This window comes from Hippoglossus hippoglossus, chromosome 20 (genome assembly GCF_009819705.1).
Source record: "Hippoglossus hippoglossus isolate fHipHip1 chromosome 20, fHipHip1.pri, whole genome shotgun sequence".
Taxonomy (NCBI): domain Eukaryota; kingdom Metazoa; phylum Chordata; class Actinopteri; order Pleuronectiformes; family Pleuronectidae; genus Hippoglossus; species Hippoglossus hippoglossus.
In genome coordinates this window covers 10,451,698-10,477,725 of record NC_047170.1, presented here as the reverse complement: position 1 = coordinate 10,477,725, position 26,028 = coordinate 10,451,698, and the positions used below count along the sequence as shown (strand labels likewise).

General features: G+C 43.9%; 1 protein-coding gene across 4 annotated transcripts in view; it reads left to right on the top strand.

Moving 5' to 3' along the window:
- Positions 1–26,028, top strand: part of sema5a (sema domain, seven thrombospondin repeats (type 1 and type 1-like), transmembrane domain (TM) and short cytoplasmic domain, (semaphorin) 5A) — a 127,780-nt gene that overhangs the window by 48,869 nt on the left and 52,883 nt on the right. For 3 of the 4 annotated variants that reach the window (XR_004612334.1, XM_034572537.1, XM_034572535.1), the window contains exons 5-11: positions 8,942–9,004; positions 12,294–12,392; positions 13,278–13,289; positions 16,780–16,993; positions 18,581–18,866; positions 20,191–20,326; positions 24,529–24,733. Coding sequence is in view for 3 of the 4 variants with exons in the window: in XM_034572537.1 (XP_034428428.1) it covers positions 8,942–9,004; positions 12,294–12,392; positions 13,278–13,289; positions 16,780–16,993; positions 18,581–18,866; positions 20,191–20,326; positions 24,529–24,733 (1,015 nt within the window). In the remaining variant the exon portion in view is untranslated. The remainder of the gene's footprint in view (positions 1–8,941; positions 9,005–12,293; positions 12,393–13,277; positions 13,290–16,779; positions 16,994–18,580; positions 18,867–20,190; positions 20,327–24,528; positions 24,734–26,028) is intronic. The other variant, XM_034572536.1, reaches the window with a different exon arrangement.

The window sequence follows — 26,028 nt, the reverse complement described above, 5'->3', positions numbered from 1 at the left end:
CTAACATATTTGATATATTCCCCTGCTCTTCTCAAGGTAGAAAGGTCAACAAGATTCGCACAGAGGGAATACAATGTTTGGAAATGCTAAATAGAAATTAGAGTGTGCTAACTTCAGGGAACTGACTTCTACCTGTGGTGACACGTTTTACAATTTGCACAAAAATACCAGCAAACTCAAGGTGGCAATTATTCTACTTTCAGTCTGTCTTTCATCTCTCTTTCTCTCAAATGGTGTCATTGTAGTTTTTTTCCCGGCAGGTTCTCATATTTCTTCTTTTTTTTCTCCCACATCCCCCCACAGAGCTGAGCATTTTGCTACCCTCTGAGGTACCGTACGAACACAGACACACTAAGAGGTTTCACTCCTAGGTGGTAGCAGCGAGGCTTCTTCGATGGTTAGGAAACTCTTGGTGTCGGCCATTTACACCCTGGAAAACCAGGGGAGAGGATAAGGAGGCAGAGAAAGAGAAACTCTGCGTGTGAGGATGAATGGACGGAACAAACGTGGAGAATAAAGGGAATCGGTGCTGATATCAAATCCGCCTGGAAAGCATAAATGAGAAAAACAGTCAGACGTAATAAGCGGCAGGGCAGAGTTTGTTGGATAGAAGGGAGCGGAGGGCGTCACACACAAAGGATTCAGGGAGCAGTGAAACAGCACACAGGCTGAGGGAGAGAAAGCGGAGAAACCCACCCCCCCCCCCCCCCACTGAGCGAGATGAGGATGCATGCCGAGCCCGTCTTTTGTGGCCGCTCGCTGCACACACATGCTTTTTAAAGATGCTCTTTGCCATCCACTCACCCAATCATCCCTCTTTCTTTTACTTCGTCCTGCGCTCGGCTGGCGCTGCATAATCAGTGAGGAGATTCCAACAGCCCAATCAAGATGTCTTCTCTTGAGAGAACAGGACCTGGTAATCCCTTGCCAATGTCCAGGGCCAATTTCAGATGACCTGTGCGCTAGTCCCTGCTTTGCATTTGACTGGAACCAAGCAGTAAGGGTCAAGGGGAAGGCGAAGTTCAACTGCTGAAGTGTGAGGAGCACTCAAGCTATTTTTCTATTCATCCCCCTCTGGCGTCTCTTTCTCTCCTTGCTTCTTTTTCACTCTGGCATGGAATAGGGGAGATTTAATTGCACGGAGATCCACTTGCCTCTGTGGCTGGGTTTACATATATTTGTCAGTGTTATTGTTGTTGGACATGAAAGGCTTGCAGCGAGTGCCAGAGCAAACAAAGAAAGTTTGAGTCTCAGTCGTCCAGTGCGTTTTATTTTCGGTTGCACAGATGTTAAAAAGGAGTTGCATGAGGTTCTTCTTTCTCTTTTCCTGCAGAAGGGGAAGAAAAGAAAAAGCTAAAAAGCTACACCCACGTTTGTCTTTGTGATTTCACCCCATCCCCATGCATCAGCCCTGTCAGATAATGCTCGATGGCAGTGATTTGTTCTTGCATGGCTGGCAGCGCTAAGAGGGAGGCTGCGTATGGTTTGACGGAGCACAAGGCTTCGAGGCAGTGGAATACAAACAGCCTGTAATACACTAAGGAGGTGGATGTAATTACCATATGATTGATGAGGGGCTGACCTCATCTTGAATGTACATGCATGAAACATTTGTTGAAAAAAAAATACGGGGCGTGATCTTCTGCTGCGTAAAAGTAAAGTGAATCCCACCCACTCCTCCTGCACTTGGTTGCAGAGTTATTTGCAAGCATTCTGCAGTAGGTGAACTCTGAATACCTGGAAGTCTTGCCGTTGTATTATGAGAGTAGTGACACTTAGGGTGGTGGCTGAACACCGCTGGTCCTCAACCAGTCTATTGCACACATCGAGTTAAGACTCCACGATCGATTCAGTCTGAGCCCCGGCAACCATAATCTCCTCAGTAAATGCCCTCCTTGCTTGGAGGTAATAATAAAAAAGAATAGAGGAACCAAAGAACATCAGGAGTTGGAGAGAAAGAGGACCTTTGTTAAAAGAGCTGATGTTGAGCCATTTGAGAACTTTTATTTCTTTCGTTGCCCGTGTGCCACCCCTTCGGTCACTTAGGAGAAATATAAAGGTTGGTCTGGTTGGTCTTGTTCGGGCTCATCTATCCAATAATTCCAGAAACCTCCCTCAGTCTTTCGGTCTGCCTGAATGTGGAACACATATCTCGAAAATGATACATCTTATCGATTCTCCTTTTGAGGGTCGTGGGGGGGAGCTGGAGCCGATCTTAGCTGACATTGTCCGAGAAGCGGGTACATCCTGGGCAGGCCGCCAGCGTTTCACAAGGCTGACATGTCGAAACAAGCACTCACCTATGGACAATTGAGATTCTCCAATTAGCCCCAGTCAAACCAGGATTCAGTGCTAACCACGATGCTGCCCAGTCCAAGGAAGGGCTGTTTTGAATTAGGTGTGATATCGACATACAATATGTAATATTCATACACTTTGAAGAAACAGGCGAGCAACGCTGTGTAGCAGCAGCGGCCGGGACTCATCGACGTGCAGGACAATGCTGCACTGCACTATTAGAGTACAAGCAGAAAATCCTCCATATTACATGAACTTGTTTGCACGTACTCGAAGTGAATGGTAATTTGGGGTTGAAGTGGGGAGAGTCAGACCTTGAAACATGACTCATTCATCCCAATAGCCCTGATTGGAGTTAATATCTGGTACTTAAAGTTTTATTTCTGCGGTGTCTCAACAGCCTGAAGAGGCCCTCCTCTACCTGTCCACCTTTTACCCTTGTCCTCTCTGATCTGGACACTGTCGAGAGGGAAAGGTGGTAACTTTTCTCCTTGCTCCACTTTCAAAATTGTGCAGCTCAAGTAAAAAAAAAGAAACCAAGGGCTTAGCTCTGCTGCATGTACAGCTAATGAGACATTTAGAGCTACCACAGGCAAAAGATCAGCTATAAAAACAGCAGCCACGGAGGAAAATATCCTTCCGCCGTCTACAGGTGAATCCCACTTTATATCCCCCATCTGTTCAGTATTGTCCTCCTGCCCCCTCCGTCCCTCATTCAGCTCCCTGCCCTCAGCTGATGCCAACCTTGGGCAGGTGACTCGAGGCTGGCGTCGCCATTATGCACCCTCCATGGCCGGCTGCGAACAGGGGGACAAACGCTGATGAATTGGGACCCACTGCATTTGCATTGTATTCCATTTCCCATTGTGTAGCCGGGGCTGATGAATGGCCACGCCTGCTCCATGTACCTCTCAGCGTTTCCGTCAACCCAGTGTGCCACTCGAATAATTGTCCTTTCATGATGCTGAATACTATGATTCCCCCTCCGTCCTTTTGCTGTAGTGCCATCATTATCCTTTTCTCACCTGGTCTAATAAAAGACTGCACTTGTATGCTGGTCCTGAATGTGTATAATTTGTACAAGTTAAGCAAAGAAATAAAAATGAAAAAAAAAAAACATCCCTTTAAGAATCCAATAGTAGCCTGCTGTTACCGCGCTTAATCGAAACAGGATGCGGACGATGAGGCCGAGCTTCAACAGAAACAGTGTGGCCCGGCGCTAGTCAATAAGCGCTGGGATGAGGAGGATCAGCGGCATTGTTTCGCCATTCAATACAGCACCAGAGGAGAAAATAGTGGATATTCACTCCAGCCACTCTCTCTCTCTCGCTCTCTCTTTCTCTCTTCCTGCACTGGCACATGAAAACACTATCCATAACAGCTCCCCTTGGCAGCAGACACGGTGTTGAGATGTATATTGTGCCTCCGTGTTTTTGTTTTTTTCGTTCTTTGCTCTCCCCTCGTATTGTCATGTCGTAAAGAAGGACAGGAGACTCCAAAGAAAACAAAAGGCCCTCTGCTGTGTCACCTGTTGTATTTCACCGTCCTGTCTCTTGCAATTACACCTCATCAGACAGACAATTAGCCCTGCTAATCAGTACCTAACAGAAGCTATCCTCCATAGCTCTGGCAGCATCGCTAATTCAATTATGAGAATCCACTAACTTGGCCATTTAAATGCATGGAATAAAAAGCATCAATGGGGTTGTAGATACAGATAGCAGCTCGTTCTGTGATATCATGGAGTTTGATGGCCTCTTTAAGCGAGTGGGCGGCGATATTAAGCAATACGAATCATAGCAGGGGGTCACATCAACGCTGACTGATCATTTTATGGGGTTGCGATGATGGGCGGTGACTCAAACCTACACGCGTACTCCGACACGACGTCAAGACAGATTTTACGCGTTAATCTTTCGACAACTTACATCAGCAGACATCAGTCTACATAGTAAATATTGCACCAGTACATCAAGAGCTAATATCAACTATTCATAAAACAGATTAGATTTCCCCGGCTGGATTTGTCCGGCTCCCGCTCTCAACCCGCCGTCCTCTTGTAATGAGACACGGAGCCAGTCATTTCAGAAAGCTCGACAGCTGTCAGCAGCGGGTGTGTTCTCTGGACCCTCTTTATGCAAAATATATTAATGTATTCGATATCATGTCTGGAAACAGCGCTGTTTTGGAATTCAGCTCCTCACTCCACCCTCCGTCTCACTGACTCTGCCCACACTGTCTCCCTCGCAGTGGCTGACTCCTAAGTTGGACTCTGTTTTCTCTTTGTTGTTCTTTCTGCCTGTTTGTCTCTAATTTCCCCCCTTTTATGTCTTTTCGCCCTCTGCCTCTCCACCGGCTCCCTTGGTATCTCTCCTACACCCACCCCCTGGTGACAATAGTCCCTCAGTGTGAGGGTTTGAGGAGAGGCTCGAGCACAATGGTTCATCTCTGAGGATTGTGCCCTTTACAGGGCAGCGAGAGAGAGAGACGCATAACAAATCTCTGCATTTTTCTCTCTTCTTCGGCGTCCCTGAAGCAACAAATGTCTGTTATCGACTGTGAATTCCCTCTGCCTCTTTTTGAATTTCTGCACCTCAATCACGCCTTATCTTCCATCACTCAAAAGTAGTCGAGCGTGGCAAAAATAAGATGATCAATTGGACATTCCACCAAACAACACCCCAGGTTAGCCAGAACGATTTGAAAGAGTCTTTCTATTCATTCTCCACCCTGTCACCGCAGAATTATAGATTTCCTGATTCTACCTTGACCTACTGTACTTGCCGCGGCTGTATGCTCATTTATTAATGTCATTTTGAGAAATTCTTATTTTTAGTTTTACCATTAAAACATCTGGATAAATGTTTGGCTTTCTTCATATGTCTAATCATCCGACCACCTATTTCAGGCACAAATTACCGGCTGCCCTCACCTCCACCCCACCTCCCCACGTCTCTCTAGTGGATCCTCACATAAATGTTCTCATCTGTTCCATCTTTTATTAGGCAGCGATTTTTACTGCGCACTTTATTAAGTCTGGCAGTCACGGAAAATGATTTTTATAGACATGAAATGATCTGACATGAGAACAGGCTCCTGAACATTGTAGCACTGGCTCATTCAGACATGCATGGTTTTATTAAACTGATTTTTATGTTTTTCTTGAGCATGAAACATCATATTTACTGGACAAACTTATCAAAGAGATCTTAATAAGGCCAACAGGATGCACGTCAAATATGTTTCTCTGCTGGTTCTGCCACGTTAATATCAATAAGATGGCATTCAGGTCACAGTTTAGAGCTCAACCATGCAAGTGACACCAAAAATGGCTCTTGTGCCAGATCTTAGCATTTATTTGGTGACTATAATGTTTTCATAACTGATTCTAATGCCAATCCTCTGAAAACAGATGGCGGTTGGTCCTAAACTGGTGGCAGGAGATTCTTGTTATGCAAGAATAAAATCCATAATAGTTTGAGCGTTAATTATTTTTTTCTATGGGGCCCATTCAAGATACACACCACCTCACCTCGCTCCCTAAATGTGATCCCGCTCGCTCGTCTTCTTCTTTACTGCTTCCCCAAGTCTCAGAGAAAGGCTTTTGTAACGCTGAGTGCTAAGAATGATTATTTAACGAGATCTTTTTTTTAAATTTCAGTTCTTGGCAGATTTATCTGAGGAGCACATTGGCCGAACAATAGCATGTTAATGAGCTTTTAATGCGTCTTAACGACACTTGGTGCTTGGCTTTTCATGGCTGTGATTCTGTTCTTTAATCTGGACCATTTGAGACAGTGCACAGTCACAGAGTGCGGCTGTAGCGGTCAATGATGCCGGCACATCCCCCCACTTACAGGCTTACGAGCGTAAACTTCCTCACTGGCCATAAAGTTGATGTCCTCGAGATGAAGCGATCCGAAAAAATCTGTTTTAAACTATGTTGAATGACGACGAATGACATAATCAGGCCGCACTGACAAAAGCAACCACTTTGCTCACATTAATGGGATATCTAGTTGTAATTTTGCATTGTGTTATGATTGATTTGTTTTACACAAGTCAGGTTTCTGGCCATTAACAGGATTTCTCCCCCAATGGGATAAGTGAGAGCACTTTTCAGCGCCTGCATTCAACTCAGCTGGGACCGTGTGCGTGTGTGCGCGCTGCTTTGTGCTGATGTGTGTGGTTTGTGTCTGTGGTGGCAGCATGGCCCCAGAATAGCCTGCTTTGGCCTGGAATGTGAACTGACACACACAACACACACACACACACACACACACACACACACACACACACACACACACACACACACACACCGAGGAAGAGAGAATCCCGCTTCCATTAATACTCCATGTCTTATCCTCTCTGAATAGCACCACACACCCTCAGCTCTTGCTTCTTTCTAAGCTCCCCCCTGCCACTGCATTTATGTGTGTGTGTACATACGGCAGTTTCTATGCCTCCCAGTGGAGAGGCCACTGAGGCGAAAAAAGGCAAAGTTCTTGTCATAAAACACAGAGGAAACTCCCAGAGCCTTCTGGAAGAGGAAATGAAAGAAGTTCTGCTTAGTACTGAGGGGCTTCGGCTTTGTCCTGGCATTAAACAGCCCTGATGCCAAGGTGAAATCTAAAATCTCTCTCTCAGTTAGAGATATTTACTGTATTCCCACTGAGTGCAGTCCTGCGGCTCTGGCCACTAACCAGGTTATTACTGCCAGAAAGTCGCATCTCTAAGAAGTTTTACTTTGGGAGGCTTTTGTGTGACTTGGCGTTAAACTTGTCATTGCCGGTCACACTGGAGCTGGTGGGAGTATAGCAGCTTCTTCTGCCTGTCACAAGCTTGAGTGCCGTCCAGAGGCCAACATTCATTTCATAAATAGGAAACCTTTTTTCAATGAGGAACCCCACTTCCTCCCCAGAGGTCACAATGGAATTAAACTGTAGAAACTGGAGCACAGTGGTGTCTTCACCTGAGGAGGAGACGAGACAAGGGTTTAGTATCTTCTCATTCCTCTCCCTCCTGTAGTAAAAAATGTAAAAGCTCTGTTTCTCGCTCACATGTAAATTACATTGACATCCTTCTCCAGGGATTCGCCTGTTATGTCTTCCGAACCCTCTTTTTCCCTCACACATAAATCAAACTGGCATTCAGCTCGGCGCTCACTTCCCTGTCGCTTTTTGAGGCCTCCGCTTGATATGCACCTTAATTGGATTCTGTGTCTGTGTTTAACATGGCTTATCAACGTGTGCTGTGTTGTGAGTGTGCATGTGCGAGTGGAAGACCAAAGGCCTGTGCACATCAACGGCGACGCAAATAAAGGGCACAAAACAGAAAATGTGCTTAACGCCTCTCCTCACATTAAGTGTGACATGATGTGGTGAATACATCATGTGGATAAAAAAAACATTTAATAATAAGAACCTTTCTTTTTTTAACCAGAAAGCTAAGGCCTCTGTCTTTCACCTCATAGCAGTGTAGACCTGTGATGATGTCAGCTGGTGGTTGGGCCAGGATATTGTCGTTTGCATGGTCCGGTTCAAATCGCTTTCAAACTAAAAGCATAATAGGTAGATCATTAATTCCTTTTGTAGATATTTTTCTTCAACAACAAGTTGTACACTTGTGATGAGATCATTCATTTCGTTACTTGCGGTGAAAACACGTGATTATATCGGGCTGTGGCACCAGAGAGTTGAGTGGTTAGAGAGGAAAAGAGAAAAATGGCCATATCTTAAAAACAAAAGAGAGTACATAGTTCAGTTAACTTATGTCAAGAAATATTTAATTCACGTTTCTATATTTAGAAATATTTTGGATCAATATGTTTTATTTGTGTATTTAAAAAAATATTGCTCCTCACAATGGGAAAAGAAAGATGGAATCAACATCAAGTGAGGATGACTTTGTCCTTTTACATCTACGACGGGAGTTGGGTCGCCTGTTGCTTGATGCTAGCGTCAATTAGCTTGTACAATATCCGTGAAGACAGAAATAACTGTGGCTAAAGAAAAATATATTAAATATATCGATAAATAAACTTTATATCAGACCAGACAGAGGATGAAGCTGTTCTTCTACTACAACTACTGGTTCACGTTTGTCGAAAACACGCATTCTGATTGGTCCGGTGTGTCCATGGAGAAAGAAATATTGACCATATCCGAAACATTTAAACCCACAGTGTCGCTGAGGGAAATTTCATTGATGATGTGAAAGCTTTCATTGACTGTATACAGGTGCGAAAAATATAAAAAACATGCAAATTAGAGTTCAGTAAAGATACAAAGTCAAATGATTTCACCGTTCCTGTCGTAATCTTCTCCTCCAACCAAAGTTGGAACCGTCAGTGCTCCAGCCGGCGTATGAAGCTCATCATCTTTTTGTTGTCTGTGTTTTCATGTCTTCTGTGGCATTTTTTATAGCCGCACTATCTCACACAAAGTCCCCAGACATTAAATCGACTTCAGAAAGGTGGGAATTTTGCCACAGTGAAGAGCCAAGCATTGTTTTGTTTGGGTTCCCAGAGTGGTTTTCAGAGTGGTTCGTGGTGACATGGCGCCGAAATGTTTATGATGTGTGCTTCTCCTTGATGGTTTATTGGGAGCCTGACACTGCTTTTCCCCTCTCTCTCTCCCTGTAGGAGGCTGAGTGGCACTGCGACGAGTTCACCAAGGGAGCCTGCTTCAGCCGTGGAAAATCTGAGGTGAGTTTAAGTGACGCCGGAGCATCAGAAATGTCACACTGGTATATTGCTTTATCACGATGCTGAGGAAAACAAGGTTCAGTTCTGGTGTTGTTAAAAAATAAAGTCCTTGTCCGCTGTAAAGTGTATTTCATGAATTTGGCTCGGGTGCTTCCTTGCTGTTATTTGAAGCTGTTGTTAGATACATCTCAATAACATCTCATCATTACACACTGCATGTCTGATAAGCGCCTACAAATCACGTCGTCACACACTGTTTGCAACACGAGAATCTACAGTTCAGGTCTGAACGTCCTCTATGCGATCTGATCACTCGGACCACATTTGGAGGTGGGTAGATCTGATCACAAGTGGTCACAGGACGTTGGTCTGAATAAAGCTGTCCTCTTGTTATCTGATCAGATTGTTATTTTGACACACTGCTGGTATCTTCGATCATCAACCACTGTCTTAAACGATACTTAAAAATATTGTTTGTAGACTAAGAGCACTTACAAACAAACAAACTACATTTCCCACGATGCATTTCCCCACGAATTAAAATTTATTTTATCAGTTACTTGTCTTGGGGACGATGACATCATTAAATAGACTCACATGTCTCATCCAGCTCTAAAGCGAGAAGCACGCAGACGTTGCAGCCGGTCTCAAAGTATGTTGGCCCTGCGGTGACATGGCCAGGCATTGAACTAGGCCACTATTGTGACTAAAAATGCGATGACTAAGCGTCACCCGAGATTACTCTGATGACATCACACGGGGTATTTTCCCACACTTGACAAAGCGTCCTCCAGAGCCTCAGGAGACGACTGATGAACTGATATCAACATGTACAATTTATGGAAAGTCCCTTTACTAGTATAACTATAAGATATTCAACTACAACAATCTGCTAGGCAGCATCCAAGTCAGCTGATGGATTGTTCTTCCTGTGTGTTTGGTTCTTACAAAAAAACAACACATGGATGAATTGACCTGAAGGCCTCCACTGTTGGAATTTCCCACCACAGCATCAGTGCTGCATGATAGTAATGGGTGAAAAAACAGAAAGTTAAACCTCTAAAGACAGACATCACTGATTTCTCTTTCGCTTTACAGGCCGTATCCAATCACCTCCAGAGAACACATCACAACCAAACAGCTCATGAAATCAAAAATTGTCAAGTTGTGATGAAACATAATGAAGCTTGAGAGCAACATGGAGCGCTCTGTTCAGCCGTAAACGTATAGACTCGCTGGGAATCCCTGCTTTGTATGTGTGATCGAGCTCAAAGAGGATTTAAATCAACTTGTTGTGAAGTTAAAAGGTTCCCAACCACACCTTAACTCTTATTTATAGGCGACGCGGAGAGGGAGTTCCCATTGTTTTTGTAGTTTCTTCTTTGTTCTCGATTGTATGTTTTTGTGGTTATGGCTGGCATGGGCGCTCTACCCAACAGCTGGTTTCGAGCTGAACTTGACTTGTGGGTGAACTGCCCAGCCCTGTTCACTGTGTGTGTGTGTGTGTGTGTGTGTGTGCGTGTGTGTGTATGTGTGTGCACCGCCGTGTATTTATCCCCCTGTGAAAGGTGGTTAGAGACCCATAATAGGCACACTGGCCAGCACAAGATTGTGAATTACAGACCAAAGCCAACTCAGTCCTTGAGAGTCGCCGCTGTCTGCTGGAGTCCAATTGTTTTGCTCGCTGAGGATCGGCTCCTGTTCACTAAGAACAGCATTAAAAAGTCTTCATCCTCCTGCCGCTGACAGGGCTCTCGATGGTTTATTACCTAACTCAGTGCGCACCAATATACCATCGCTTAAGCCATTACACAGATACCTCGCCTCTGTTTTCACTGGCTTTACAAGTGATTGTATTTTTTTTCTCTCTCCTAATGCACACGTCCGCTCTTCTCTTACGTGTTTGATTTATTCGAGCCAGGAGAAGAAAGGAGAGTTAAATTGACTTGACAGGACTTGATTGCCGCCTCTGTTTTGTTTTATAATGCGAGAGCCAACAGCACAACCGCTCGGTATTGCAGTACAGACGCGCAACATTTGTCAGGAAGTTTTCATAAACAAGTCAACACTGTGAGGCTGTGCAAATATTAAATATGCCGGTATTTACTGTGGAAACAAAGAAGAATTGAATTACGCGGACTCCTTGCACACACACACACACGAGCATGCAGCACATAACAAGATGTACAAATAGCACAGATATATAGGCATACATTACAAGTGCAACCACACACACACACTCACCTGTCATCCGTTATGAACAGGCACATACATAAACACACACACGTGCTTAAGCTGTGCTGAGCACCAGGAAACGAGTTGTTTTATGAGTCAACCTCTATCTTGATAGGGAGAAATAAAACCCCCCCTCCTCTCCTTCTTCCCCTCCATCTCTGCCGCGGTGCCCTCCGCTCCTAAATCAGACTCTTTTGGGGGGGGGGAGGGGGGTGTTGCCCTGAGCACCTTGAGTGGCTCAGACAATAGCAGATTTACAAGGTTTTAAATTTCTACGAGGACCCCTCTTCAACCCAGCCGCGGCCCCTTTCCCATTTATTACCTCGTCCCAGGACAAAACAAACGCCGCCCCCCCTGACATGATTACCGACTTGCTGTTGTTACATTTACTGTGAGCTTTCTCGATGTTAATCCCCCAGAAAACCTGCATGAAAGAGTTCACGCAAATCAATCATTCCGTCAATCATTCTCTCCGTCAGCCCTGCTTTATTTTCCCCGGCGCTTTTAACTGAGTGGTTTGTTCGTCAAAAGTCAAAGCCAAAACCTCAAAGCCGGGAGCGAGCCAAGACAAGAGTGGTGAGCATGTACTTCACCATAAATTAGAGACAAGTGGTTTGAATTGATTAATGTAGAGAGCGAGGCTAAAAAGAAACATGATTGAATGATGAATATTAGAGGCTACACTTCCAATTCACTTTTTGACCGGTCAACAACAGCCGCGGGGATTTTTCTAAACCAATCCTGAGTGGTCCTCTCCCACGCCTGCTGCATTTATCTGTCCTCCACCTTGTTCAGATCCCTCTCCACATCTGGTGCCTGTTGAATTAAGATGTGACACAGCTAAGCGTTGCAGGCATTAGCCTTGATTTGACTCTGTCAAGCTTGGCCACGTTTGAGAGTAGCCTTCCCGCGGTTGTAGGTTTTTGTCTCATTTATTGGCATAAAGTGTAATTCCGCCCCCCTGCCCAACGCTGCTTGCCTGTCAATAGGCGGATAATGGTGCTGCTGCTAACTGCTTACTGTGATGTGTGTGTTTCCCGGTGTGTTTCCGCAGGAGGAATGCCAGAACTACATCAGGGTGCTGCTGGTGAACGGGAACAGGCTGTTTACCTGTGGAACCAACGCTTTCACCCCCATCTGCACCAACCGAACGGTATGAACAAGAGCATCCTCTCCTCCATCCATGATTCTTATTGTTGGTTCATACCATAGACGTAGATATGTAAAGATGGACGACATGACTGTTCCCCTAAAGTGAAGTAAAAGTGTCTTAACTTATAGGCTGTAAATTGTGCCTCCTCCATGATAGTATAGATGGGACCAAACAAAAAATGTCACTTTCATTTATTAATGGTGTTTTAGAGAGAAGCTTCTAAAAGCCTTTTGACACTCTGCAGTGCAGCATATGGATGTGAACAGCAGCTGCAGTGGCGCCAGTGTTTTTTTATATTTCTGTAATACTGCATGTGTCACATTTATTAGTCACTGTGCACTGAAAATCCATAAGTGAACGCCTGAGAAACAGACCTTCATAAGCCATTATCCTTGAATAACAGTGATATTTCACACAGCATAAGTCTGATAACACTGCAAGTAAGACTGAAGTGCTATCGATTGAACCGACGATGTCAGAAAGGAAGGTCAAAGATGATCAACGCGTTTAATCGAGGTGCGATTGAGTCGTGCTCTTCATATCACAGGCTTTACTCTCATAGCTGTTCCTGCAATGCAGTCAGTGACGTAGCCTAATTATTTGATCAGTCTTATCAAGCGTGAGTATTTCAGAAGTCGCGTTACCTGAAACTTGTTGAACACAGCAATCAAAATATTGTCTGAGGCTCATTGATGCCAATAATCATGTTTATGAGTAAACACAGTCCTTTGTCTCATTGTGCTGCTTTGCCCTTCTTCATGACTCATTGCAATTACTTACTTCTCTATTCTCTATATAATCATGTTGTCTTTTCCTCTATATTTAATTGTAGTTCTGTGTGGTGTATTTTACTTCTCTTTCTTAAATCCCATGCTGACACAGCAGGGTCTTGACACAGTAAGAGCATTACTTTTTTATATAATTAACCACTGGTCTGTGCTAAAAACCATGTTTCTCTGCATAAGTATCAGCTAAGAGACCTATTGGTGACAAAGGCCGACTGAAGTTAAGTTGAGAACAACATGTAAAAATTCGGGGGCCAAATCAAATACCTGCGTCATGTGCAGTGGGATTACAGAGGAGGTGGAAGCATGGGGTTTACCATTATGATGACATTTGTTTTTGTCCAAAAGCACTGCATACAAAGGTCACTGACTCATAATGGCTGTTTACCACTGTGGAAATACATATAGTAGAAATGTCATGACATTATTATAGCAGTATTTCATCAGGCACTGTCATATTTATCCACTGAACGTCCGCTAATGTGGAACACTGGACGGCCACAGGAACGGCCAGGGAATCACGCTCAGGAAGATTTACTATCAGCTGTGATGGATGAACAGGGGGCCGCAGAAAATTCTATTAGTTTAATCAGAGTTCTGGTTATAGATTAAACTGCTTCCGCTGACTTTTAGCCATTTGTTATGTACAAGCATAATCATTATGAAAGAGTGATGAAAAAAGTTTCTTTGGATGACAAGTCTTTCAGGGAGGCCTCAGTCAGAAGGTCCCTGTACAAACATAAAACTAAATTCAAATTCGATGTATTTTTTGGTCTTTTTCATTTCTAAAAGTGTATATTTTCTGAAAGATAATTTAAACAAAGAAAATAGCTTGTCAGTTACTGTCATGTTTTATTACATTATAATTCAGAATAAGCACCAAAATACTAATTATTTTCCTTGTCATCTTGTAGTTTTAACACAAGTTTTAATTGTAAACAATCAAGATGATCTGCCAATAACACAGATTGCAGATGATAAGATAATAAGGGCAGGTGTTTCACTGATGGAGACACTGATTTTGGACCTTATGACTATAGAGCTGATAACAATGTTTATTATTTTTTGAGTTCTCATTAGCTGTCCCCACCCACATTAAAAAATCCTACAGCAATTAAATGTAAATCAAACACATATGCTCATGTTGGCTCTAATACAGTGACACTGTTCCAGTCATAAGGTCGATATCTGTAACTCTCATTAGTAAATTGTTCAAGTAAATAACCTCCTATAGAGGGTGTATAACAGTTTTGTTTAAGTCTGACTTTTGGGAAAGCGTCCCCATCTGTCAAACTTGTTTCTATCAACCATTTGCATTTTCAGACATATTATTAATACACTTTTTACACTCGGCTGAGGTGGGAAAGTTTTGCGTCTTGATGAATCCGTTATGCAGCAAAGTGCCGTGGAAACTGACAGGTGACGAGGAGCTCGTGCAATTAGCACATGAAACAAACTAATTCCGTATCTCGGCTTTGTTTTTTCTCGACATTGTTTTTCCATCATTTGAAGTTTGACTGGCGCTCTTTCAATAACTTCATTTTGTTGTGTCTGCGGTGCCATAATTAAAGCCGACTGAAGAATTGTTATGAAGCAACTGTTAAACTCGGTGAACAAACTCCTTATATTTGCACAGCGGTAGGGGACACACACACATTTTCATTTGCATTTCTTTTTGCCATTTATCTGGAAATTGAGTTTAAGAATTGCATTTGGATGCAACCCTGACTATTCCCCTTATCCCCTGTTTAGATTAATATTTTGGCTGTTTTAAAACACATGTTAAAGTTGTAACTTTAGGTCCACGTTCAGAATGAGCGGCCTCCAGATAAAGAAGTTGTATCTGCCCCTCTGTTCACACCCAGTCGTCCGCAGTGGAGTATCAGTGAAAATCCTATCTACTAATAGATCACAGATCACATGTAATGCTTGTGGCTACGCTCCCTGTCACTGAGGGTAACTGGAAATCCTCTCCATAGCCATAGGAATGTGTCAGTAGCACCAGACGTGGCCCCCGACCGGCTCTCACAGCTAAACTGTGAGCTGTCCGTCTCAAAAACAAAGTCTCTATCAGAGGCATTCAAAGAGCAGAATCCTCCAGCTGCTGGCTCCACTACAGAGACCACTTTCACTCCACTTCCTCAAAATGCAACGGATGCGCTGCAGTCCATCTATTTATCTCCCGGCCTCTTGTTTTTTTTTTTTAAATGACCCAATTGACCTCAGTGTGGCTATTCCAGCCCACGGAACAAGCCCGGTCAATGCCGGGCTTTCATCCGAGGCCGAGGCTCAGACAGGGCTGCTCTGTTGTTGTTGTGGTTCAGGATGGAGCAGAGGTGGCGGGAGTTAACAGAAACCCCTTCATCTAAATTGACCGGCTCCAGGAAATTGGCTAAAGAAGTCGCTAAAGAAGTCGTCCCCCCCCCCCCCCTCAACACTTGCCCTGAATGGAGTGTGACCTCCCGTGTGGAAGAGCTGCCCACAGATTATTCAGTCGGCGCAAATCTAAAAGTGCGAGGAGCGAGGTGAGATTGAACTCGAGGCGACAGCTTTTCACCGTTCCCCCGAGGTCTTCCCGCCGCCCGAGTCAAATAAGTGGAACCTGACTGATTGACAAAAAATTGCGAGTAGAACAATTTTAATTGCCTTTTGCACATTTCAAAACAGGAGATAAGGAGAGTGCAATCTTTTTTTTTTACTTTTAGCCCACACTTAGATGGCCTTGGATGGAAGTACAAACCATGAGCTAATCCTCATATACCGTGTTTACTTGTGCACCACAAACTGTAATTACATCTTGGATTTAAAAAAAAAATACTTGAGTCCTTTTTTGGTATTCAAGGCTGAGTCACCGAGCTATGGCCTGTATTTTCTTTTAAGTAGGAACCAGTGCAGTGTGTCAGGACTAAGCCAGCGTCATGCTGTAAAGTAGGTTTTGAAAAGCGGGGAGTCGGATTTGGCTTCATATTCAAAGGCAGAATGCAAAGAGAAGACTGTATCCTACATCAAGGCTCTTTTGAATTCACACAGCCTTTTTTTAAGATGGGCTATGGTATAATAATGTTATACCCAGGCCAACAGCTGGCTGTGTGGTGCAGACATCAGAAGCCAAACCAGGGAAACACTACATTCAAGAGTTAACTTGATTTAAGACGCCTGTTGTAGGAGTTTCATTGCTTTCTTAACAGGTGGTTTCTTAACATTAGACTAGAGGCAGCTGCTCTGATTGTGTATTTTACACCGCTAATGATTCTTAATGTGTTTGCTGATTATGTTTCCTACTCCTGGAGGTTTTTCTCTTATATATCTCAGTGTGTGTTTGGCAGGAACAAACTAAATATTACCAGACGTCTCCTATTTGGATTTTATTGCCGCCCTTTCCTACTCTCCCCCTATATTTTCATGCAGGTTTTCTGCAATCATCCATTATTTAGAAATAACACAAAAATGCACCTTGCTCCCACAGATATTGTATCTTAGTATTTTACGGTCTTATCTTAAGGTATACTGCTATTCTTTTAGGGCTGATGTCTGTGTCCTGTAAACACTTACGTTTCCATTTTAAACTTTTCTTCCCTACCGCTTCCCTCTCTGTGTTTCAGTTGACAAATCTGACAGAGATCCACGATCAGATCAGTGGGATGGCTCGGTGTCCCTACAACCCGCTGCACAACTCCACCGCCCTCATCACCTCCAGCGGGGAGCTTTACGCCGCCACTGCCATGGACTTCTCCGGGCGAGATCCCGCCATCTACCGCAGCCTGGGCGGCCTTCCCCCGCTGCGCACAGCCCAGTACAACTCCAAGTGGCTCAATGGTAAATGTTGTAGATTATACGACAGCGGCAGTCGGAATCCTGCGGCCCGCGGGTTAAAACTTACCGTGCAGCAAAATCATGGCAGCAGCATCAGTATAAACTCTTATTCCTCTTTAGCAATTTGTCTACAATATAAAAGCGCCACAAATATTTTGCTGCTGCAATGCTTAATATTTAGCTGAATTACAGAGCTTTTATTTTGAAACGCAAGATTTGTCAATTGATTAACAGACCTCTGCGATGGCCGAGATGTAATATATGAAAAAATAACATGTAAAGTAAATCAGTCAAACTTATATATAACCCACACATATGAACAGTAATAAAGCAAATTTAGTTTCAGTCTATGTAAAATATATCGATGCAAAACAACAGAATCTGGTCGATTTAGAGGAGGCACTATGGCACTAACAAGCTACATTAAAAAAAGATGGATATTTAACATAAAGAAACACAATAATGGACAAAAATGACATCAACGCTCCAGCTGGTGGGGATTCAGTGTGTTGCACAAGCATAGTTAAGCCTGGCAGATGGTTATCCAACATGGGAGTTTGAATCGGCCGCCCTCTTGGTGAAAGGAATGTACTGCTTCTCCATTCACAACCAGGCTGTGCAGAGTGGTGCAGCAGGAGAACACGATTCTGTCTCCATAACTGTTCGGTTGCCTTTTGTCTGCAAAAAAGCAATTATCTCCAAAGTTACTAAGCAACTAAAAGAAATCTCTATATTCATCTCAGCTTTTCTTTGACAGATATAATATTTATCCAAAATCGATGTCCTCTTCCCTCGGACCCACTTCACTTCAAAACACTGACCTCCTCAGTGCAGGTCGGGGAACTTCAGACGTCTTAGGGGCCGAGCCCGCAGCGGTGCAGGTGAATCAGTATCTTGTCAGCGGGTGACTTTTATCTGATTCACATTTAAGATAAATTGGGGGAAAAAAAAGAATTCAACCTTCTGAGAAAAGGTTTAATCACTAATTTTATGGCAAATTGATTTTTTTCCCTCCGTCTACCCCCTCCCCCCTGCCCTCCGAGGGGGGCCGAGGAGAAGAGGATTGAAATGAGGTGTCGGGGGGGGAAACACGCTTTCATTTAAAGGTGGATTAAATCACTGTCAGCGAGAATAAAGTGTGCAGTTTAGATCCAATAGTGTCATACATAAAGATGAACGCCTCGTGGTGACGGTGTTGTGTAGGTCGCGTGTTTCAGATACGGCGAGAGTTATTACGCTACACCTGTTTTGGCCATTTCTCATTCTAACCTTTAGGTGTGGGGGGGGAGTGAAAAATTAGTTTTCTTATTACAACACAACGCCATTAATAACAAGGTCTGTAGTTATTAATCCTCTTCACCTGCTGTTGTGTGGGGGCCGCGCGCTCTCACACACTGAGTCAATCAGTCATAGCATATACCCGCTCACTCTCCCCTTCCCTCTCACCGCCGCAACCTTAAATATTTTTCTTGTGGTATTTCCCTCCTTCTCTCTCCATATACTCCATCTTTCTCTTGGCTGTCTTCAGTTTTTATTTCAGTTTTTTTCTCCGTCGGTCTCCCACTCATCTTATTTCTGCTACTTCGACAGAACCCAACTTCGTCTCCTCCTACGACATCGGCAACTTCACCTACTTCTTCTTCCGGGAAAACGCCGTGGAGCACGACTGCGGCCGCACGGTGTTTTCCCGCGCTGGGCGAGTCTGTAAGAATGACATCGGCGGACGCTTCCTCCTGGAGGACACGTGGACGACCTTCATGAAAGCGAGGCTGAACTGCTCCCGACCCGGAGAGATCCCCTTCAACTACAACGAGCTGCAGGGAACCTTTTACCTGCCAGAGCTGGAGCTGCTCTACGGCATTTTTACCACCAACGTGTGAGTAACATGAGATGATTTAAAATACAATAAGAAATAATTAACTTTCTTCATTCTTACAAAATGGGACTTTGTTCCATCAGATTTTAAATCCACAGTGTGTCGTTAGCTAAGTCCAGACCCCGTCCCTGGTTTCGCTCTCTGTTCTTGCACATGACAAGTTTAATTATCAAAATTCGTCATAAATTCGTAATAGTTTTCCAAACAATCCATCATACATTTCAGACGAATAGATGAAATCTAATTTCTTCTTGTTTCAACCTGGCAACCTTCAGTTTAATCATCGAAATGTTGGCATTACAGGGCATGAACCTGGCACGTGACCTTATTGTACCATACATACTGAACATAAACTGAAACACATGAAAATGCTGTTCAAGGCCAAGTGAATAATAAGTTTATTTTCAAATATAAATCCTCTCCCAAACTCCCAAACCATCTACAAACATGGTTGCATAATGTAGCAGCCATCTGACATTTAAATCTAATAAAAGAAGGTTATTATTACACTGTATCATGCAAACAGAGCCTGTAAGAGAAGGGATGTAAACTATTGTTTTCTATTTCACAAACAGATCAACCTTTTCCTCTTTTTGTCTCGGCATGTTTTTTTTTTTTTGCTTTCTCATACTCACAAACACACACGCACGCACGCACGCACGCACGCACGCACGCACACACACACACACACACACACACACACGCACGCACGCACGCACGCACACACATTTACTAAAAGCTGAGTAATCTATTCTTTATGGTCAATGCCTTCGCATTGCTGAAAAAGGAGTCTTTTGAAGGGTATTGGAAACATTTCCCCCTGCAGGCACAGAGTTTAATGAACAGCCGCAATGGATTATAATTCACATCGCCCAAGTCTCACAGTATGAGTTGAGAGTTAATACTCTCATTCTTTACTTTCTCTTCAGCGGGGAGAGATGGTACTTGTTGAAACTGACAGCTTAAAAAGTCAAAGCTGTATTTCAGGCCTGAGATCTGAACAGTTAATCAGACAAGGCTGCACAGTTTAATTGTTTCCTCTTGCCTGATTTACAGTCCAATAATGACAATCACTTACACTAACGTCTGCATCCGTCTCTTCGGGGTTTGATTTGTACTTTTGGGTGAACGTAGTAAACATAGTGGGGTCAGCTTTACAAATAGCAACACAATCTCTACAGTTTCCTGCTGCTGCTGCTGTGGTGTCCTTTTCAAAACGTCTTTACTCACAAAGCTCCCTCTGCATCTCCCTCTCTCACCCACCACCCCCCCTCCATCTTCTCATCCTTTGGATTCCTCTTCCCTGTTTTTCCCTGACATTCAGAAACAGTATTGCTGCATCTGCGGTGTGTGCCTTCAACCTCAGTGCCATCACACAGGTTTTCAACGGGCCCTTCAAGTACCAGGAGAACTCGCGGTCGGCCTGGCTGCCGTACCCCAACCCCAACCCGGACTTTCAGGTAACAGAGCAGTACGGGTGTGTTTGTGTTTGTGGGAGAAGACCAAGAGTCTCCATCCACAAAGTGATGACGTGTTTTTCTGAACCATCAATATTTAATTAATATTGGGATATTTAATAGGTTATAAATAGGATTCAAAACTTTAAATGTGTGGCGCTAGAGGATAAGTGCCAGGTCCTATGATTCTTTTGGAATCATAGTAAAGGAGGTTTTGTTTTCGCCACTGTCCTTCTGTTTCTTGGTTTGTTTGTTTTTGAGAAAGATTACGCAAAAAAAAAAAAAAGATTACCCATTACCATGACACTTGGAACGATGCAGAATTCATCAGGGAAAAGTCCATTACATTTTGGTGCAGATCCATTTATGTTTTTTCGCTTTATTTACATGGCGAGATTGGATGTTTTTTTAACATTCTAGTCTATTTCTCAGAAATTTATTTATGGATCGTTGATGAAAACAATCAGGCATGTGTGCAATTTGGTGCAGATAACAACCAATAAAACAACAGGACATCTCCATCTCTAAAACCATGTTGCTTGAACGGCTCAGACCATGTTTATTGAAATGGTTTGTAAACTCCCTGTGTGAATTTAAATCCACAGCTAATGGTGAGGAAATGTATACCCAACACGCTGTCCAATCAGCCAGACAATATGCACAGCTGGGTGCACGCCTCAGGAAATGTATGCGGATGGAATGTATGTGTTCATCCTGATGCCTCTGCCTCTGAGTCCCAATGAGGGCGTCGCTCTCACTAATTCCCTCTCTCTCTCTCTGAATCAGCCCTCTCTCTCTCTGCTCATGAACACACATCACGACCGCTCGTTATTAAATTCAGTGACTTTAACAATCGCGCAGTCGCTCCTTTAAGATGCCTTCTTCTTTTTCACTGTAGTCCCTCCTAATAAACTGTTGTTGTTTTGCACAAATGCCACTTAATGTTTATACTCTGTGCTGAAACAAGGGGTGATGGGAGGGGGGGGGGGGGGGGGGGCAATCCCCAAGCAACGCCGGGGCACTTCATCCCGATATGAGGCGCCGTTCGATCCCGATGACACGGGGGGGAATGTTTTATTAGCGGCAGAAGTGGCTCTCAGTTGTAACAGGCTTAGCAGATATTGAGGGAGCTAATCCACGCGGCTCTCCATGAAGGATTGAATTCCCTCTGATGCCCGGCTGCCAGCGGATGACACACGTCTCACTTCCACACGTGTTTCCCATCACGGCCCTTCCATCATGTTTCCGTCAAACCGGGCAGAGGCAAGGCGCCTCGTAACGCCTGCTATCGAGAAGTTACACACACACACACACGTTATCTATAATGACATGCTCCTGCAGGAAAAGTGCTAGCTGTGACAATTTGCAAAAGAAAATTAAAATGCACATGCACACACCCACAAATCTGTGACATATGAAGCGTCTCACTGCCTTCATGCATGCACATATCTCTGCATGTCAGCCGCTAGCGATAAAAATTTGCTTGGCTTCAAGAAAACCAATTTTCACTATCTGGTCAACGCTGACCACAGATTTATCCAGTTCAGCACACTTCAGGTACATAATAGAAGGGTTTCCATGTACCACAGGCTTTCATAAGGCTGTGTTCCTCAAGGATAAACAAGGATCAGTTCTTCCTCTCTATCCCCATCTCTCCATTTAAGCCCCGGTACAATAGCTTCTCCTCAGCGCTAGACTGATGCGCACTTTATCTAGGTTTCAGTGACATCTTAATCAAGCATTTGTCAATGTTGGGGGATTAGATTTACGAGCTCAGGATTTATGGCCTGTCTGTTTTCATCCGTCCGCGCGCACACACCTACACACACTCACCTACACGGATATATACCTGGAGAAAGCCACTGACCACTCACACATCTTATAGACAAATACACACACACACACACACACATAAGACAGGGTTATAGACTGCTGCCAAATAGGGATAATTATGACTGTGAACTCATCACAACACACACTGGTCATTGATTGAGAGCTTAATTCCCCGTCTGTCCGCAGAGAAAATCCCCCTATTTATTTGAACCGCACACATTGATCCCGCTTGGTTTATTCGGGCAATGAGTCATGTTTGTTGTGCATTAGGAGCTAATAACGTCTCTGGGTTGTATAGGTTTTCTGTCCATCTGTAATTATTTACTGTAAAAAATAAAAAAAACGCCTTCATTGCTAAGCTCCATATATAGGAAAATATGTAAAGTTAAACTCTGAGCCAGATGCTGATAGAAAAGTTGTGTGAGACGTCAGTTCGCTTTGCTTTACATCTGATGAATGATTTGTTTCGATTGAGAGCCAACAAAATATTGGAATCATGTTCGGGATGAGGGAACTTTCAATATCTCAGGATGCATTTTAAACAAAAGCCCATTCTGCAAATGCATGTCGTACAACCGCCATACATCTCCGCGGCCCTCATCATTCTGGCAGAGCAGAGCGGGACAGCTGGGTGTTGTACGGGCCGTCAGCCAAATGATGTCCCTCACCTTGACTCCACCGCGGGAAACCATCAGCATCCATCTCCCTGTGCACTCACAGGTGTCGCAGACCCTCAATGGTCAGCGCCTATGCTTTGTCTCACTGTGGCAGGAATACGATCACGCGGACACTTTAGGATTTAATACACACACACACACACACACGCGCAATGCAAGGACAAACCACAAAAGGAAACCTAAGACATATGTCATTATGTGGCCAACGACAGACGAGTGGAATACATTTTTTCGCCATTAAGCAGGAGGCAAATTCGCAGCACACAAACACATACACACAAACAGTGTCGCATTCCCCTCGTCCTTCGGGGCTTTAATTTCCCATCTTCTGATGTAGCGAGGTCACTGATCCGTTTCCCATTCAGGGGGAAGCCCTCTCCGCGTTTCTCATCTGTCATTCCAGGAGAAGGCCAAGGATTGATCTGTGTGAAGTCTCAGTGCTGCCGCTACTGTAGCTGGTCAGCGGGAACTAATCGCCACCCAAGGCCCCGTTTTCGTTCTTGTTCGACGAGGCTGTGTATGATTAGCCTGGAGCGACTTCGCGCAGCCCATCTGAGTTCCTGTGTTCAAACGAACAGCGCAGTCGTTTGGGTTCGTGTAATGGTGGAGCGCAGCTTGAATTTGTTTTTCTAGGAGAGGGCCCATTCTTTGTGGACGGGATCTCAATCCGCAATCCTGACCCCATCCTGGGACCTCTTTTACTGGAGAGGACATGCATGGTTAGCTTTACTGCTCCAGCTCTGCCTCAGCTCGGCTGCGAGCGTCACCTTGTCCTGCTCCGTTTGGTGGAGAAAACACTTCATTTACACGCCAAAGAAGAATATTGTCACAGTCACGCCATGTGAAAATGAACTATCAACATGAAAACTTTGGATATTATCATTGGACAGTGACGTTTAGAAGTGCCTCTGATCACAGTGTATTACGTAATATACTATTTCCTATCCAATACAAGCAGTTCCCTTTTATTGAACTCTTTCTCAGAAAATGAACCGTGGGAAATATCTTTCATCCCAGATATTTCACATTATACCCGATTGCTGTGATACTGACTCTGCTGCTGCAGCATAACTCCACTGGGACATAGAGAGTGAATGTGGAGTCAACAATAACCAAACCAAATGCGTGAGAATCAAATCTACTTGCGCTTATTAATGTGAGATACCTCTGTGTTTGGAACTGCAATGTTTTCTAGGCTCCTGAAATCTCAGGTGTGAGTCATTTTGATACTTGAGGCCCGAAAAAAAATTGTACCAACCCTCTGGGACTCTGTTGTGTGAATGATATTGCGACATTTTTATTTATAAAATTCGAGTATCAGTTATGAAGCTGTAAAGAGGACACCATTCTTAAAACGCATATTTCTGAAAAACACATTATTATTGGGACACCAATAAACCTCACCAGCAATATATATGCATATGAGGAGGAATCTAATAAAAGAGATAACTCCTTGCTCAGTTAAACATTCATTTACTCTGCTTCCATCAGCCTCAGTGTATTGACTACAAGGCCTTAAGGTTGTGAGGACAGCAAACCATTGCAATGAGGAAGCAATTGGCTTTAAAGCCTCGGTCATTTAATCATTCAATCCCTCACGTTTCCTGTAGCTTGCATCATCATCGACTTTCAGCAATGTCCTCACTCAAAGCTTTTTCTGTCCCACTTCACCCCCTCCCCCCCCCCCCCCCACAGTGCGGCACCATCGACTCGGGCACCTACGTGAACCTGACCGAAAGAAACCTGCAGGACGCCCAGAAGTTCTTGCTGATGCACGAGGTGGTCCAACCCGTGGTTCCCGTGCCCTATTTCATGGAGGACAATGTGCGCTTCTCTCACGTGGCGGTGGATGTGGTGCAGGGGAAAGACATGCTGTTTCACATCATATACCTGGCGACTGGTAGGTACTGGTAGCATCGTGTGTGTGTGTGTGTCTCCGCATGTGTCCTGTTTGTGTAGATTTCTTTCCTTGCTTGGCTAAATGTTTTGCAAAATTGGTTTGTTTTCATCCGTGTGTAGTGTCTTTGTTTTGACATGCTTTATTTATTACATTCTCCTAGGATTTTTATAGTTTCTTAAAGCCCCTGTAAGCACATGTTCTCACTGGGCTTTTTGATATGAGCAGTGGCTTCCTACATAAACACACACTTTACTATCAAATTTAGGAGTTTTGGTTATTTCACATGTGGTTTTGTTTTGTCTTTTATGTTTGTCTGTACGGTTTAGATAGGGCTTGCATGCATGCATGTGCACCATCAGTTTAGTGGTTAGAAACATAAGGCTGCTTTCTAGAGCCTGTTCTAAACCTTTTCTGTTTGGCCTGTGGTAACACTGGTTGCAGATTTCTTTTTTGAAAAATGACCTGCGGCAAGTAAAGACCGACTGCTGCTCTCAGTCCACAGAACCCTAAGAACCCGCCGCTGCTGCCCTAAGAGCTGTTCCCCTGTGTATTCAGAGTTCGCTGGAGAATCAGTGATCGACAGTGTCACTTCTGTTTGTTCCCAGAGCTACAGACGGCTTGTCACCTTTTCCTTCAAAGTTTATTAATAGTGCGTATCACATCTTCAGATCGCACCAAATTTGACACAGCACTTTCCTGTGACCTTAATAATACACATTCCAAGTGTGGAGCTGATAACGGTTCTCGGGGCACGTGTTTCACACACAGACAGGCAGGCAGACAGAGATTTCTGGAATTATTACCAAGATACACATAATATATGCAATAATTGTTCCTTCTACATTAATGAACATTGATCTTTTTAGATAAATACTTAAAATATCAGTTGCTTTAGGCCCTTGAAGTTCATTTTTGCAGGAGAAAAAACAGGCCTGCAACAAGAATAAAGGGCCAATAGATCTTCGGTTCTGAGGACACATCAAAGCTCGGTCTGCTGACACAAGTTTAATCACTTTTTACCACCATGTGTTCTCCATATGCACTGACAGAACACACACACATAGAAACCATGTAACTCCTTTGCACTCCTGCACAAAGAGAGCAAAGTAAGCATGAGACGTGTAAAATGAAAACAGGCGGGTAATTAATAATACAAACACACACGGCTCCAATTTAACCCTCACACTGTATGAACTGCATGAGACAGCCTGCTTATCAGCACACTGTTTAATCATCCTGGTGAGACAGTGTGTGATGTTAGACTTGGCAAAGAGCTGAAAACTGTATCAACACAA